The sequence below is a fragment of the Bufo gargarizans genome, chromosome 9 (genome assembly GCF_014858855.1).
Source record: "Bufo gargarizans isolate SCDJY-AF-19 chromosome 9, ASM1485885v1, whole genome shotgun sequence".
NCBI classification, from domain to species: domain Eukaryota; kingdom Metazoa; phylum Chordata; class Amphibia; order Anura; family Bufonidae; genus Bufo; species Bufo gargarizans.
Genome location: NC_058088.1, coordinates 140,061,969 through 140,079,272, shown reverse-complemented (window position 1 = coordinate 140,079,272; position 17,304 = coordinate 140,061,969). Strand labels below are relative to the sequence as shown.

Here is a 17,304-nt window from a genome sequence, read left to right as displayed (position 1 = left end):
GGAAAATGTATAAATACATATAATATTTGCAATTTAACATGATTACAAATATAAAGTCACATGATTCAAACAAATAATTGGTATCAATACAATCAGTAACATGACTCAGAGAAACATGATTCAAAAGACATAATTCAAAGAAAATTGGTTCAAAAAGCATGATTCCGTAATATTAATATGATTAAAGAAAAAGTGCATAATTATTATTCAAAGATTAGTGCATGCCATAAGGCGGGTATCCAGCCATATGGCTGATGAGTATCATGTACCGAAAGTGTAGTAATATTTACATCAAGCATTAGAACAAAAATGGACCACTGAATAAAATGTACAACAGTGGAGACACAGAAAGAAAGAGATAAGAGAGAAGAAAAGAGAAAAGAATAGGAGGAGTACGGCCAGAGTATGCATATTGAGTGCTGGGTACGCATGTATATACACAGAGGGAAGAGGAGTACCCTCTGAGAGTAAAGTAACAGTACAGACAGAAAGATGAAAATGTGCGCTGGGCTTACCTAGTTGCGTGCATGGATGCATGGAGGGCCGGCATGTCTGAAGTATGTTCAGCAGAGCTTTAAATAGGCGGATTCCCGCCTTGGAGGTGACGCTTGCGATCATGTGATATTGGGGGGAGTCATAGCTAAGCGCCGGCCTGGTTGAATGACGTGTTGTCAATCGGCGCATGCGCATATTTGTCGGGAAATGCGCGCATGCGCACAAGGGCCGAAAGGTGAAGGTCAGCCATCTTGGTTATGGGAATGTCTCGAATCTAGGCATCTGCGTGTAGCAAGTAGACGGCACAGCACCAGTCAGTATTATATGGGAGAAGTAATGGAAATGTGTGTGTTAGACAAATAACCGGTGGCGACTATTAGGATCAGGAGGCTGATACATGGTGGAATAAATTAGCATGTACCACAAATAGGAAAGTGTGATAGCTAATGTATGTTAAAGGGCACATCTGGTAAGTCCAACCAATGTAAGAGAAACTAATGGGGTAGAACCCTAGTTAGAGGTCAGTAATGTCATCTATTCGTGGTGGAATGGACACAGTATAATGGCTGGAGCATAAGTTAATATAGATATCACATAAGACATATACCAACGGCTAGGGCGTGCTTCACGGATGTCGCCACCCGTTATTAGACGGCTCTGGCCCTAAAAGGGAAACATAAAGACAAGATTAACATAAGGGAACAAACATACAAGGAAATAGAGAACATTCTCTCTTATCTCTTTCTTTCTGTGTCTCCACTGTTGTACATTTTATTCAGTGGTCCATTTTTGTTCTGATGCTTGATGTAAATATTACTACACTTTCGGTACATGATACTCATCAGCCATATGGCTGGATACCCGCCTTATGGCATGCACTAATCTTTGAATAATAATTATGCACTTTTTCTTTAATCATATTAATATTACGGAATCATGCTTTTTGAACCAATTTTCTTTGAATTATGTCTTTTGAATCATGTTTCTCTGAGTCCTGTTACTGATTGTATTGATACCAATTATTTGTTTGAATCATGTGACTTTATATTTGTAATCATGTTAAATTGCAAATATTATATGTATTTATACATTTTCCCCCTTTTCCCCTTTCCCTTCTTTACATCAGCCTGATGAAGGGCATGTGTTTTTGCCCGAAACGTTGCCTCAGTTCCTAAAAAAGGACCCTTATGTCCGGCAAATAAAAAGCATTAACCGCATACTGGAGTGCTGTCTAAATTATTTGAAATATTTACTAGTTCCGCGAGGTGGAGCAAGGAACGCACCTAGACGTGCACCCTAAACCTATCAGCCTCAGATAGAGTGCCGTGATCAACACGTGATTTTTATATCTAGAATCAACAAAGCGGCAGCAGGGCCTCTCCTGTATAACGTTTCCTTATCCAAAAGTCCTATGTTTTTATTTATCGTCACTACCCCCCCGAGTCGGGAGTGGGTAATTGCCGCGTGCCTCTTGCCTTCTTTCGAATTTTCTGCGTTAATAACTTGACCCACCATCTCTACCCAATCAGATTTCAGCCATTGACCTCCCTTGGATGTGGTATCCCTTTCTCAATCTCCCTATCCAGCATCAAACCCTGATTCCCCATTAACCGTGATCATTATGGGAGGCGCAGAAAAGAACATCGAAAGTTGATAGGGCAGACATCCAAATGGATAGTCGTCGTCATGGGGACGTGCAATCGCCCAGAGGTTATCTAGAGTCACCAATGCGGCAGCAGGCCCTCGCCCCTCAAGATTTTAGTTGGTCAGATCAGCAGGCCCTTGCTCCAAATGTTTGAGGGTCACCAGCAGGCCATCAATCATAATTTTTCAAGGGTGTGTATGATGCCCTCCTTTATGTGTAACAAAGGGTGTTTCGGAGTGCCGGTTCCTTGCAATTTTTGGCAGCCCTTTCACTTAGTGCATAGGCTTTATCAGTGTAGGAGTCCCACTACCTGAACAATTGTACCACAATGTGAATGAGGCCCTCCTTTGTGATATACAAGCTGTTTCAGAGTGCTTCTTGCTTGTAATTTTATTGCAGCACTTGCACATTATATACAAATAAAGAATGTTTCCTAACAATTTTTCCTGTAAAATGTATTTGTTTTGGGGGGGGGGGGGGGGGGGTTTGTGCGTATTTTTGTCAATCTGTAAAAGTGGCGTATAACTCGGACAGCAGCGACCTGGGAGTCCAAGATGCATCCAGACAGAGTCCACATGGTGTTTCCGATCTATTTCAGTGGTGTTTGTCACTTTCTGACCTTTTACAATGGACCAGGTACCCTCCCCTCTTCAGAGCAGGGGGTGCCTGGTTGTCTCCCATTAACTTCAATTATACTCGGGTGCTCGGCCGAGCACACGAATATAGCAATGTGTTCGGCCCGAACACTTTCATCACTAGACATTACCAGTGCCACATCTCCAGTGTAACGTGTGCGCCTAAAAATTTTATTTGTGACATACAGTGCACTTTTTATGTAGACGCTTTGGACAGTGACATTACCGTTGGTAATAATGTTTCCTCATCTCAAATACCTTTGACATTCTCTGTAATGTTTTATTAGCCACTGGTGACAGCATTGATATCATCTGCGGGATATCTCCTGTGTGATGTTTCCACATCCCAATTACCTTTTGTAAATGTTGTGCATACACTTCCAAATCCTACGCTACTGTACGTGTGACATACTTTCAAGCATATATCACATTTAAAATGAATAAGACGAGCAGTAAGAGACGGGAAGTGGCCGTGCTGCTGATGGTACACACAGAGGCCGTGGCCCTGGGTGCGTTGAAACTGTGCCTGCTGCCAGAGGACAAGAAATGTCCACGATCCACGATAACTAGCTTCATGTCCCAGTTTGCAGGGCAGCACTTGAAACAACTTTGAAGTCAAATCAGTGCAGCCAAGTGGTCGGTTGGATTACAGCAGATAATGCTTCAGTCGGTTAAGCATCACCCTGTCTTGCACCAAGTCCGGTCTTGATACTACTTCCTCCCACCATGGAGAGTCTGGCCAAACAAGTGATCCCACACTCAGATATTCCGAGGACCTCTTTTCCTCGCCATTCCTTGATTTGGCCCTCTCGCCAAGCATGCTTGAAGAGGGACAGATCTTGTGCCCTAATTCCCAAACTCTTGAGCATCCACAGTCACAAGAAGATGATGGTGGGGCATGGCAATTACTGTTTAATGAGGATGATGATGATGAGACACCGTTGCCAATAACTCAACAGCAATTACTGTCTCAAGAGGTTGGGGAAGAGGATGACACAGTTGTCAATCACTGAGGTTGTGGTTAGGTCAACAAGTCAGGAGGATGAGCAGAGTGAGAAAGTGGAAGAGGAGGTGGTGGACGATGAAGTCACTGACCCAACCTGGGATGGTGGAAAGCCGAGCAAGGACAGCAGTACAGAGGGGGAGGGATCTGCAGCACCGCAACAGGCTGGAAGAGACAGTGGGGTGGCAAAAGGGAGAAGGCATGCCACACCAAACAGGCCCTCAACTGTTCCACGGAGCACCCCCTTGCGGAAATCTCCCTTGCCAAGGGGTAGGTGTTACGCAGTATGGCGCTTTTTTGAGGAAAGTTTTGACGACAAAAGAATAGTAGTTTGCAACCTGTGCCATAACAAAATGACCAACGCAGTTACTGAGAAGGTCCACTTAACCACGGACACATGGAAAAGTGCATTCGGCCAGGGATGCTAAATTTCCCTGAGGGCACACTGGGTGAATGTTGTTGAGGCCAGGAGCGAGTCGTACCCTGGGATGGCACAGGTGCTACTGATGCCAAGGATTGCGGGCCCTATGTCAATCAGGGTTTCCACCAGCACCTACATTACTGGCTCCAACCCCCACTTTTCCGCCTCCTCCTCCGAATTATCCACGTGCAGCACCAGTCAGCCATCAGTCGGTAGCTGAAAGCAGTGTAGCAGTGTAGCACTGTAGTGTGGAAACGACAACAGGCTGTCATGAAGCTGACATGCTTAGGGGACAAACAGCACACCGCTGCAGAGCTGTGGCAGGGGATAAGAGACCAGACTGAGCTGTGGCTCTGGCCACTCAAACTCCAACCAGGCATGGTTTAGTCTGATAATGGCCGTAACTTGGTGGCAGATTTGGAGCTTGGCAAGCTGACATACATTCCATGCCTAGCTCACGTCTTAAACTTAGCAGTTCAGCAGTTTCTCAAAACATACCCCAATTTGCCTGAGCTACTGTCGCTGCAGCAGCACTTGGAATTGCCAGCTCACCAGCTGTTGTGCGACGTGAGCACGCGCTGGAACTCAACGTTCCACATGTTGGCCAGGCTTTGCGAGCAGCAGAGGGCAGTAGTGGAATACCAGCTGCAACATGGTCATCGCCTTTCCAGTCAGCTTCCGCTATTCACAAGCCAGCAGTGGGCATGGATGTCTGACCTCTGAGGTTTCAATTAAGGACGACGCTTTTCATGTGGAAGAGGTGGAAATGGGGGAAGACATTACACAGATGATAGCCAGACCATCCCTCAGTTCTTCTTCTCAGCACAAATTGGATGATGAAGAGGAGGAGAGAATTGGTGGGTGGGCAGAAGAGGATGAGGAGATTGAGAGTGATCCTCCTGATGACGACAGCAAAGTCTTGGCTGTTGGTACTCTGGCACACATGGCTGACTTCATGTTAGGCGCCCTTTCCCGTGACCCGTGTGTTATATGCATTTTAGACAACATGGATTACTGGTTGTTAACCCTTCTCAACACCCGCTACAAGGAGAACTTCTCATCTCTCATTCCTCTGGTGGAGAGGATGAGTAAAGCGGTGACTACCAGAAGGTATTGCTCCAAAAATTTCCATCTGACAACGCTGGAGGCAGAGTCCATAGTTCCTAGGGGAACACAAACCAGTTCCAACAGCGGCAGGGAAACTCTCCAAAGTCTGGGACAGTTTCATGACACCCCGCTAGCATCCTCACGCTGATGCGCGGCCTAGTAACACAAGAAGGGAAAATCTTTGGAAGATGGTGAAGGAGTACATAGCAGACCGTATCAGCGTCCTCAATGATCCCTCAGTGCCTTACAACTACTGGGTATCCAAGCTGGACACTTGGCGCGAACTGGTGCTCTACACCTTGGAGGTGCTGGCCTGCCCTGCCGATAGCGTTTTCTGTGAGCGGGTATTTAGTGGTGCTGATGGCATTATAACAGATAAGCGTATCTGCCTGTCAACTGAAAACACTGACAGGTTGACTCTTATAAAAATGAACAAGGCCTGGATTGCCCCTGACATCTCAACTCCACCAAAGGAAAGTGGATGAACATAAAGGCTCTTTAAATGTATTGTTTATAATGTACTGAATACACTGTTCCCATGCTCCCTTTCCACCACAAACAAAGGTTAAATGGTTGAATTTTCCTTTTCTCATCCTCCATCATATCAACATGCTTATTCATCGCATATAATTCCCTCGCTTAAATGCCTTTGCATCTAATGTTTTACAGGGTCAGCTCACCAGCAGGACCTTGCATAGAATCTTTTAAAGGGTCAGCTAACCTGTAGGCCTTTGCATACAATTTTTTAGAGGGTCAGCTCGCCAGCAGGCCCTCACCTATAATCTTTTACAGCTAAGCTCACCTGCAGGCCCACGCATATGTTTTACAGGATCAGCTAACCTACAAGCCCTAGCATATAATCTTTTATAGGGTCAGCTCGCCTGCAGGCCCGGTCATATAATTTTTAAGAGGGTCAGCTTACCAGCAGGACCTTACCTACAATCTTTTACAGGGTCAGTTCACCTGCAGGCCCTAGCATATAATGTTTTACAGAGTCAACTAACCAGCAGGCCCTCACATATAATTTTTTACAGGGTCAGCTCACCTGCAGGCCCTCGCATATAATCTTTTACAGGGTCAACTAACCTTCAGGCCCACACATATAATTTTTTAGAGGGTCAGCTCGCCAGCAGGCATCGCACCTATGATCTTTTATACGGTCAGCTCACCTGCAGGCCCTAGCAACACAATCCTCACCACCAGGTGTCGTCAAACTAGTTATTACGGAAGAGTCTCGTTCGTTATCAGAATTAACTAGACAAATGGTTCCACCATCTAAGAACATCCATGCACCACCACCCACAGAATCGAGAAAGAGTTATCAATCTGTCAATCCTTTCCGTGTCCGGGCCAGGCGAGGTTTCCCATGTTGAGTCAAATTAAGCTGCAGGCTCCACTTCTGGTGGTGCCCTTCTGTCAATTCCTTTAAGTTTCAGCTTTTCAACCATACTTCCCCCGATACCCAGAGACTTTTGTTTCCCGGAAACTGCTCGGTGGGTTATGGGAATAACGCAGCCAGATCGCTGGTCAGCATCTTTTATGGTTGGAACTACGACAGTATCTGATTGTCTTCGAACCTCCAACTTTCGTTTTTGATTAATGAAAATATTCTTGGCAAATGCTTTCACTTTTGTTCAACTTGCACCGATCCAAGATTTTCATCTCTAGCGGCGCAATACGGATGCCCTCGGCCGTCCCTCTTAATCATGGCCCTAGTTCTGAAAACAAACAAAATAGAACCAGAGTCCTATTCCATTATTCCTAGATAAAGTATTCAGGCGACCTGGCCTACTTTGAACACTAAGTTTTTTAAATGGTCAGCTCAGCAGCAGGCCCTGAACCATAATTTTTCCGATGGTCAGCTCAGCAGCAGACCCTCGTCCCCTAATGTTTTAGATGGTCAAATCAGCAGGCCATTGCTCCAAATGTTTTAGAAGGTCACCAGCAGGCCATCAATCATATTTTTTCAAGGCTGTGTATGATGTCCTCCTTTATGTGTAACAAAGGGTGTTTTGTAGTGCATAGGCTTTATGAGTGTAGGAGTCCCACTACCTGAACAATTGTACCACAATGTGAATGAGGCCCTCCTTTATGTGATACACAGGTTGTTATCGGAATGCCTCTTGCTTGTAATTTTTGGCAGAACTTGCTTTTTATATACAAGTAAATATACAGGAAAGAATGTTTTCTAACAATTTTTCCTCTAAAATAGATGTTATCTTAGGTTTTGTGTATATTATTGTCAGTCTGTAAAAGTGGCGTACTACTCGGACAACATCGTACCCAGCAGCGACCTGGGAGACCAAGATGCATCAAGACCTCCTTCCCATGCTGTTCCCGAACCATTTTGGTGGTATTTTCACAATTTCTGACCTTTTCCTATGAACCAGGCACCCTCCCCTCTTCAGTGCAGGGGGTGCCTGGTTTAATGCTTGGGTTCTCCCATTGACTACCATTGTGCACAGGTGCTCGGTGGAGCACCCGAGCATCCCGATTTGTTCGGCCAGTGCACCCGAGCACTTTCGTGCTTGATCAACATTACTCACTACTGTTCCCTGCCACCGTCTGACCTGCAGGCCACAGGTTTCTTCTGGCCCGAGTTGCCGTGTCCCAGCGCAGGCAGTCCTGAGTCAGGTGTCTCATGATGATGTGCTCATGCAAGACCCGGCGCAGGAGATCACAGTGATACCATCACAACCACTTTCACCATTCTACTGCCTCATAGGCTCCAGGCCTAGCAGCCTCAGACATATAACTTCCCCCCACCACATCTTATGGGTAGTGAGGTGGCATCCTAAGAGGGAGCCACCCTTGCTTACCTGTCATGCTTACCTGTCATCCCAGCCCTGCTGCACAGGCACTAGCAAGACTGTGCTCCTAGCAGTACTGTGCTTACTGAGGCACCCATTTTAGAACACAGAATCTAGACATTGCATACATGTCTAACTATGATTGACAGATCTTTCAATCTTAGTGAGCCAAATGAAGAAGCTGGAGGGGAGTTGCCCAGTGGATACTTCTTCTCTATCTCAGCATAACCCAGTGCTGAAGCTAAATTAGAGCATTAAATGGGTTTTACAATAGTAAAATATAGATGTTGTATCCTTAGGATAGGTCATCAATATTATATCAATGGGGTTCCAACAACAGATACACCTACCGATCAGCTGTTTGCAGAGGCTGCAGTGTCCAGCCTTTTCCTATGCCAGTAACATCACTTTCAGCGGTCATTAAAGTGAATGGGCCTGGACTCCAATTCCAAGCACAGCTGCTATACATAGTTTACTGTGTGAAGGCTATAGAGCTTACCTGTGCAGTGGCCTTTTCGTTGGATAGGTCATCAGTACTCTACTCCTGGAAAACTTCTTAAAAATAGCTAATTATGATCATTTGACCTACCTCTAAATCATTCTATTACCAAAAAAAAACACACATGTATTAACATAACATTTTATTGAATGACATTAAAAGACAACAATTAAATATATAAATGTATGAATGAATATATAGCAGCAATGCGGTTAACGCTGAAAAAAGGTACACGAGGTTAAGAATACCCCCTATGAGTCACCTATGGCTATTAGCATAATGCATGAACAAGACATAAGGGACTCCTCCAAAAACAAAGGAGGAAGTATACTCCAACGTAATAATACAGGTAGGACCGCAAGGGTTACAAGAACCCAATAGTTGAAAGAAGTTACGGCACAGTAACCCACATGCATATGTTCTAACTCAAACACAACCAAATAGCAGCAAATACCTGATTAATGTTAAGTGGGAAGATCAAACCTGGACCTTTCTATTCATATGTTGTCTTTTAATGATATCATTCAATAAAATATGTTATGTTAATACTTGTGGTCAGATCAGCTGGTGAACCTAACCTAGCTAACCCTATCTACAACAAGCAGTGGAGTTATGCCATAACTGCCGTGGATATGACCTTTCACGATGAAGATGCAGAATATACTGTATATATCACAGTGACTTCCATCTACCTTACCTCTTTGTCATGTGCACCGCCACATGGTTCTTGGAGATGGTTAATGCTGATGCGATTGAAAGAGTGGCTGGTAACCAGGAACGATATACTCCTATGTTGACAAACAATGGTGAATCTGTTGGAAGGGCCTAGATGAACTCCAACCATCCGCCAAGGGCCCTGATCGGGCACCGACTGTTCCTGGTGGCAAAATACTTCACCTCTATTTATTCCCCAGGCCACACTTTCTATTAAGGGCCCAAAAGTCAGAACATGGTGTATACCGCCTTAGACTGGGTTCACACGGGCAGATGCGTCCCGGTGTATTGCAGCAAACCCGCGTGATTAGGTTCGCAATTGCAGTCAGTTTTGACTGCGATTGCATTCCGATGTTCAGTTTTTATCGGGCGGGTGCAATGTGTTTTGCCACACTCGCCTGGCACCTTCTGCCATTGCCCAGGCACAAACGAACCTCCACATGATGCTGCAAGAGTTTTTTGTTTTTTTGGACCATTGATCCACATTTACCATCACTTAAACCCAACATGCGTAGCTTGAACCAACTACAGACACTCGCAACGCATGTTAACCAGGTATCAGAAAACCTACAACCATGCCCACTCTAAGCACATGCTACCCCAATAACTGAATGCAATGGCCCCACCAGGCCTCTCAATAGCTGGACAAACAATACAAACAACCATGGTTCAACTATTAGCGCCCAAACTCTGCTTCATCACAGAGCGTTACATGTCGCGGACCACAGCGTGGGTCCCGTGCAAACAACTCCAATCCTACCATGAATACCAGCGCCCTCCTGAGACATTCTGCTGCCGCCCAGCCGTAAGGTGCCTCCACACCATGCTGCTATATCCTAGAGCTGATTCAGAGGTAGTGAAATCAGCTGAATCAGTGTCAGCCTGGGCCCACAGGTGCCTACAAATAGCTTAGTAATCAGCCGCAGCCTGGGCCCACAGGTGCGTATAAATAGCCTAGTAACCAGCCAGCCTGGGCCCACAGGTGCCTATAAATAGCCTAGTAATCAGCCAGCCTGGGCCCACAGGTGGTTATAATTAGCCTTGTAATCAGCCTCCCCTCCCACAAATGCAGCAATATATTTGCTTAATACATATGTGTTTGTTTGTTTTTTTGTAATATTGTGTATATCTCCACACATTGTTTTTCATCTGATTGATAATAATATTGGTTGCTCTAAATCATTCTGCTGCATGTTCTTGGTGAAAAATTCAAATAATACAGTGATGAGCCTGCCAATAACATTTTTTTTTTATATTTTATATTTCCTTTTGTAGCTGCCTCCACTTTAGACCACTCCAAGCTGACTAACTGGCAACAGCAGCCTGTAAATGTATTCCTGTCATCTAAACGTTCTCCCTGTGTAGAGGAGCTTCATCAAGAGGCTGAACTCAACCTACAGACTCTACTTCAAGGTATGAGAGAAATCTTTATTTGCTATATCAAATTAATATATAAGGTACCAGTATATTGTGTACTTTATGGTCATCCACCAAAAACCAACATTTATGTAATCTTAAGAAATATATTGTTGGAACATTTTCTTTCTACATCCAACAATCCCATTCATTCTTATGGGATCACCACTGCTCTGTGATGCAGGCCGCGACAGCTGTAACATAACCAGTGTCATTATTTACCCTAGCCTAAAAGACAACAGCTGAAAGCTTATTGTTCCCAGCCCTTCTTACCTTTTCGCTACTTTCACACGAGCAAGTTCAATGCAATGAACTCACAGCGTGTATTTGCGGCAGCTTCCTTCCTGACCTCCCTAGCATTGACGGAGTCGCATAGTATTATATTGATTTACCATAAATGAGTATAATGCTATGCAACCCTGTCAGTGCTAGGGAGGTCAGAACGGGAGCTGCCAGTGACACATGCTGCAAATTCAATGCATTGAACTCGCTCATGTGAATGCGGCCTTTGAGAGAGAAATATGGCCCTATAGTTGTGAGCTGGCTATTTGGAAACTATAGCCATTAATCCTACATATTTCAAATGTTGCTGGGATTGTGGAGTTGGAAACTTTTGTGCTTGTCCATAGGTAATGGGTAAAAGAGCTAGCTTGAACTGGCCCCTCTGTTTCTATGGTACCCCTAGCAGTACATTTCTATAAAAAGTTGTTTTTTTTAAAGAGGACCTTTCGCCACTCCTGACATGTCTGTTTTAATAGCTATATGCATTCCCCATGTTATATCAATTCTGGAGCATCTATATTCTTATGGCTCTATGTTGTGCCATTATTATTTCTACCAGAAGTTATGAATGAATTGCTAGCAGTCTGCAGTAAGGGTACAGTGGGGTGGTAACCAGTTGGGAGGGGGGTGTATCTGCACAGTCTCACTCTATCAATCAGTGCTGCCATTGTCACACTGTGCAGGGACACACACCCCAACTTCTTATCACCCCACTGTACCCTTACTGCAGACTGCTAGCAATTCATAACTTCTAGTAGAAATGATAAAAGAATGGTACAACATAGCGCCATAAGAATACATGCTACAGAATTGTTACTATATAGGGAATGCATGAAGCTATTAAAACAGGCATGTCAGGAGTGGTGACAGGTCCTCTTTAACCACATTACATTGTTGTCAGATAAATAGCTGCAAACATAGGTAAGTGTGGATATTTAGATATGAATACATTTTATCTTTTTGTATTATGCAAAATATATTATTAGCTTTGAATAGATGTGACCTGTGCCTACATTGGGGATTTGTCAAGTGTCATTTTTTGAGTTGAAAAATGCATTAATGTTGTGGGTGAGACAGCATCTGTCAATGTAGCATAGGTTCTATTTAGAATAACTTGTATTTTCCACAGAGATTGTTAATTAATATTTCAGCATATGTACACATGCCAGCCCCAACTTACCTTGGAGGTAGATTACATGACTGCTATTTGGGCCAGGGGCAGCGCCTGAGCAGTGAACTGCTGCTCTTATTCCTGGAATTTTCATCAGCTGCCACTAGGGGGAGCGCAGTAACAAATGCCAATAAATTATATACAGCTTCCTTTGACACAACTGCATACATTTCTATACCCTGGGCTCCCCCTAGTGGTGGCTTCAGGTCACATGTGGATCTGCTGTGTAGAATGATTACTTTTGACTTGGGGCTACTCCTAAGGGTGTTGCTTAAGTGCCCCACCCCCACTCCCATTTTTCACCCTTATACAACCCCTATACAGGGATCTCGACTCTGTTGCAAGGGAGCCACCATGCCATTACCTCTTGTAGCAGTCTCTGTTCAGTAGACTGCTGACCCACAGGGGTCCATAGATGCTGGCGCAAAAATTCATGCAATAAAAAGTCAGTCTGAGGGTCTGGGCAGGTATCTCAGGATCAGTGTGGAGATCAGGCAGAGGTTGGGTCAGGAAGAGAAGGGTCAGATACAGAGTCAGGCAGAAGTTGGTACACTGGAGAGCAAACAAGACTAGTAGTGCACCATTGCAGGAAACTAGAGAGCTAGAACCTATTGATCAGGCTCCTTGCCATAGGGCAAGTGGCTTTAAGGGGGGGGGGGCAGCCATTGGCTCAGAAGAATTAGGGTGTATGTACTGTCCACTTAAGAACTGGAGGAAAAGTGTGGGCCCCATGTTCACAGACAGAAAGCATTACCATTCTTTTCACCCCATCACTATTCTTAATGGTGTACCTTGTGTCGTCCTGCATATTTATTGCCATGTCCTGCACAATGTGTATATCTATTTCCTTGCAAATGTTATGTTGAAGTGTAATGTGCCTGGTTTACCAGCAGATGGTGGCAATCATGGCAGAGCTAGTTTTTTTCTAGAGTAGAACTTGTCTTTCCATTCTAGCCCTCTCTAGAGAGTGAGGAGTTTAGTTAGTGTTAGTCATTCTAACCTACCCCATCTTGGGGAGAGGTTGTGTCTAGCTTACCCCCTGCTAGGGGAAGCAGCAGGCCCTCATCCCTGCTGGACAAACCCATAGAAGTACCCATAGAAGTGAGTTAAGAGCAGCCCCTGCAAGGAGAAGGCTGTGTGCCAGCCAGCAGAGTCCCAAAGAAAGAGAAGTAAAGAGTTTCAGAGCCACTAGGAAAGATTCCCTGGATAAAGATCAAGATACAGATCAAGAGAAAGACATATTGGGACTACAGAAAGCTAAGTTGCAGCCTACAGTAGAAAGGAAATGTTCCTATTTAATCCAGCCAGCATAGCAGAACTGGAAGAGTAAAGATGTAGCAGCGTTGAGAGTGTTTGTCTGCCAAAGGTTAAACCAAAGTCTGCTGATAACCAAGATAAAGTTGGAAGATTGCTCCCTGATGAAAGTTTATTCCAAGTAATGCTGTTAACTACTTCAATAAAAGTCTGGACTCCACGTATTCTACAAATCCCTCAACTATTCTCCCTTTCATCACTGCTGCGGGCAACCACGCTTGGGGTTCCCAGATATCCAGGTAGGATCATTGTGACAAGTTCAAAGCAGCACCTAAAGAGACACTATAGGCAGCCCTTACACCGCTCTGGCAATCCTACACCTGGGTTCCACCATCAGCTTCTACATAGGGGACCTTAGTCGCTCGTTGCTGAAATGCAACTGGCGTTCACGACAAAAGTTTAAAAAACTCTCACATAACACCTGTAGAAGAGACACCTAGCGTGGGACCGGCCCGCTGCAAGCAGGTCTCAGTCTGCATGGAATGGAGAAGCAGTGCTACTCTGGCGGCCAGGCCTGCTGGGCAGAATGAAGGGGACACCAGTAGGTCTAACCATTGGAGAAGTGAAGTGGGTGAACAAAGCGGCACCAATGCTCATCGAGGACAGTGAAGCAGCGATGGGTACAAACCGCCTCCATCCAGAAAATGTATCTATTTCTTATATCATGTGAATGCATTGAGAAATATGGTGTTCACAGTAAGAGACATATTTATGAAGCTAATTATTTATCCAGCAGTCTTCTCCGTTAAGACTGTTATTATGGAGAAGAGTGCTGGATAAAAAAATATACCCGATGCTGATGCGGAGAAGCCATGTACCACTCCAGTGAAACAAGAAAACAGTGGGACTGTTTTTTAGGCTTGGTAAGCTATAACAACTTTTTTTCATTATTTGTGCTTATTTATGTCTGTATTCAACCTAACTGCTGCACCCAACTTTTCCAGAGTCTGATATTGTCCACACCCCTCATTTTTCCTTCTCATCCCCTGGTATGTCTGCATTGAACCTAACTGCTGCACCCGACTTTTCCTGAGTCTGATATTGTGCACACCCCTCATCTTTCCTTCTCATCCCCTGGTATGTTTGCATTGAGCTTTAATGTCTCTTTCCCTGCTGGATTTATTGAGTAGTTGTTTACATTGACTATTTCACCCCTGTATCTGGTCCTCCCTTGATTAAGCAAAATGTAGCCCCCTCCCCTCTTGTTCACACCTGATTAAACACCGAGTGGTATAAATCTAAGTCCTTAGGTCTTTTCAATGCAACATCTATCAAGTGCAATTCTTTAAGTGCACGTGCCGATTTATACCAGAATGGAACCAGAAGGGGACCAAAGGTAATTATAGAAATAGTTAATACAAACAATTTTGCAATCTTTCATCTTACTCTTCCCACTTTTCAAAAACCTCCTGAAATACCCCCACATCCATTCACCCAGCAAGGAACTATTCATCTCTCCCTCCATCTTACCATCTCATCTGACCGCTTGCACAAACCTGTTTGGCAACATAAAACACTTCCTTCCCAAATATACACAGATACCTCATGCCCTCTTTTATTCTCACCTACTAACACTTTCTCTGTTTCTCCTTATTACTGGTGATATATCTCCAAATCCAGGTCCCCTCAGCAAATTCACACTATCACCTCTACCTCCTACTACAAATCTCCTTCTACAAATTTGTGCAACCCCTTAAACCTATGACCATTTCTCTGACCCCTGCTCCTTTGGTACCTCTTGCAGGAGCATTATGGAACGCTCGCTCTGTCTGTAACCAACTGTCCTACTTTCTCAGTCTCACAGAAACATGGCTCTGACACCTCCTCTCCTGCTGCACTCTCTTATAGCTGATTTCAATTCACTCACACCCCCTGCCCCGGCTGCAAACATGGTGGAGGACTTGGTAATTTCCTATCAGACCCCTGCTTCTATAGCCCAACTCCACTGCCACCCTCCATTACACTCACTACATTTGAAGTACACTCTGTTCACATCTACTCTTCCACCAACCTCCAAATAGCTGTCATTTATTGCCCCTCAGCCACCATATTTGTTGAGCACTTTAACACCTGGCTCCTGCACTTTCTTTCTGCCGACATCCCCACTATCATCATGGGTGACTTCAACATCCCTATTGACACCGGCCACTTAGCTGCCTCTAAACTCCTATAACTTTCTTCCTCATTTGACTTCTCACAGTGGTCTTCTGCTCCCATTCACAGAGATGGTCACACTCTAGATATTATCTTTACCCGCCTTTGCTCCCTATTTAACCTTTATACAGGGAGTGCAGAATTATTAGGCAAGTTGTATTTTTGAGGATTAATTTTATTATTGAACAACAACCATGTTCTCAATGAACCCAAAAAACTCATTAATATCAAAGCTGAATATTTTTGGAAGTAGTTTTTAGTTTGTTTTTAGTTTTAGCTATTTTAGGGGGATATCTGTGTGTGCAGGTGACTATTACTGTGCATAATTATTAGGCAACTTAACAAAAAACAAATATATACCCATTTCAATTATTTATTTTTACCAGTGAAACCAATATAACATCTCAACATTCACAAATATACATTTCTGACATTCAAAAACAAAACAAAAGCAAATCAGTGACCAATATAGCCACCTTTCTTTGCAAGGACACTCAAAAGCCTGCCATCCATGGATTCTGTCAGTGTTTTGATCTGTTCACTATCAACATTGTGTGCAGCAGCAACCACAGCCTCCCAGACACTGTTCAGAGAGGTGTACTGTTTTCCCTCCTTGTAAATCTCACATTTGATGATGGACCACAGGTTCTCAATGGGGTTCAGATCAGGTGAACAAGGAGGCCATGTCATTAGATTTTCTTCTTTTATACCCTTTCTTGCCAGCCACGCTGTGGAGTACTTGGACGCGTGTGATGGAGCATTGTCCTGCATGAAAATCATGTTTTTCTTGAAGGATGCAGACTTCTTCCTGTACCACTGCTTGAAGAAGGTGTCTTCCAGAAACTGGCAGTAGGACTGGAAGTTGAGCTTGACTCCATCCTCAACCCGAAAAGGCCCCACAAGCTCATCTTTGGTGATACCAGCCCAAACCAGTACTCCACCTCCACCTTGCTGGCGTCTGAGTCGGACTGGAGCTCTCTGCCCTTTACCAATCCAGCCACGGGCCCATCCATCTGGCCTATCAAGACTCACTCTCATTTCATCAGTCCATAAAACCTTAGAAAAATCAGTCTTGAGATATTTCTTGGCCCAGTCTTGACGTTTCAGCTTGTGTTTCTTGTTCAGTGGTGGTCGTCTTTCAGCCTTTCTTACCTTGGCCATGTCTCTGAGTATTGCACACCTTGTGCTTTTGGGCACTCCAGTGATGTTGCAGCTCTGAAATATGGCCAAACTGGTGGCAAGTGGCATCTTGGCAGCTGCACGCTTGACTTTTCTCAGTTCATGGGCAGTTATTTTGCGCCTTGGTTTTTCCACACGCTTCTTGCGACCCTGTTGACTATTTTGAATGAAACGCTTGATTGTTCGATGATCACGCTTCAGAAGCTTTGCAATTTTAAGAGTGCTGCATCCCTCTGCAAGATATCTCACTATTTTTGACTTTTCTGAGCCTGTCAAGTCCTTCTTTTGACCCATTTTGCCAAAGGAAAGGAAGTTGCCTAATAATTATGCACACCTGATATAGGGTGTTGATGTCATTAGACCACACCCCTTCTCATTACAGAGATGCACATCACCTAATATGCTTAATTGGTAGTAGGCTTTCGAGCCTATACAGCTCGGAGTAAGACAACATGCATA

The 17,304-nt window shown here is 44.4% G+C and overlaps 1 protein-coding gene across 4 annotated transcripts in view; it reads left to right on the top strand.

Annotated features, from left to right (window-relative positions):
* The window catches only part of NHSL2 (NHS like 2), a 637,228-nt gene that overhangs the window by 294,161 nt on the left and 325,763 nt on the right, over positions 1–17,304 (top strand). For all 4 annotated transcript variants that reach the window (XM_044305807.1, XM_044305803.1, XM_044305805.1 and 1 more), the window contains one exon: positions 10,605–10,742. In XM_044305807.1, coding sequence (XP_044161742.1) covers positions 10,605–10,742 — 138 coding nt within the window. The remainder of the gene's footprint in view (positions 1–10,604; positions 10,743–17,304) is intronic.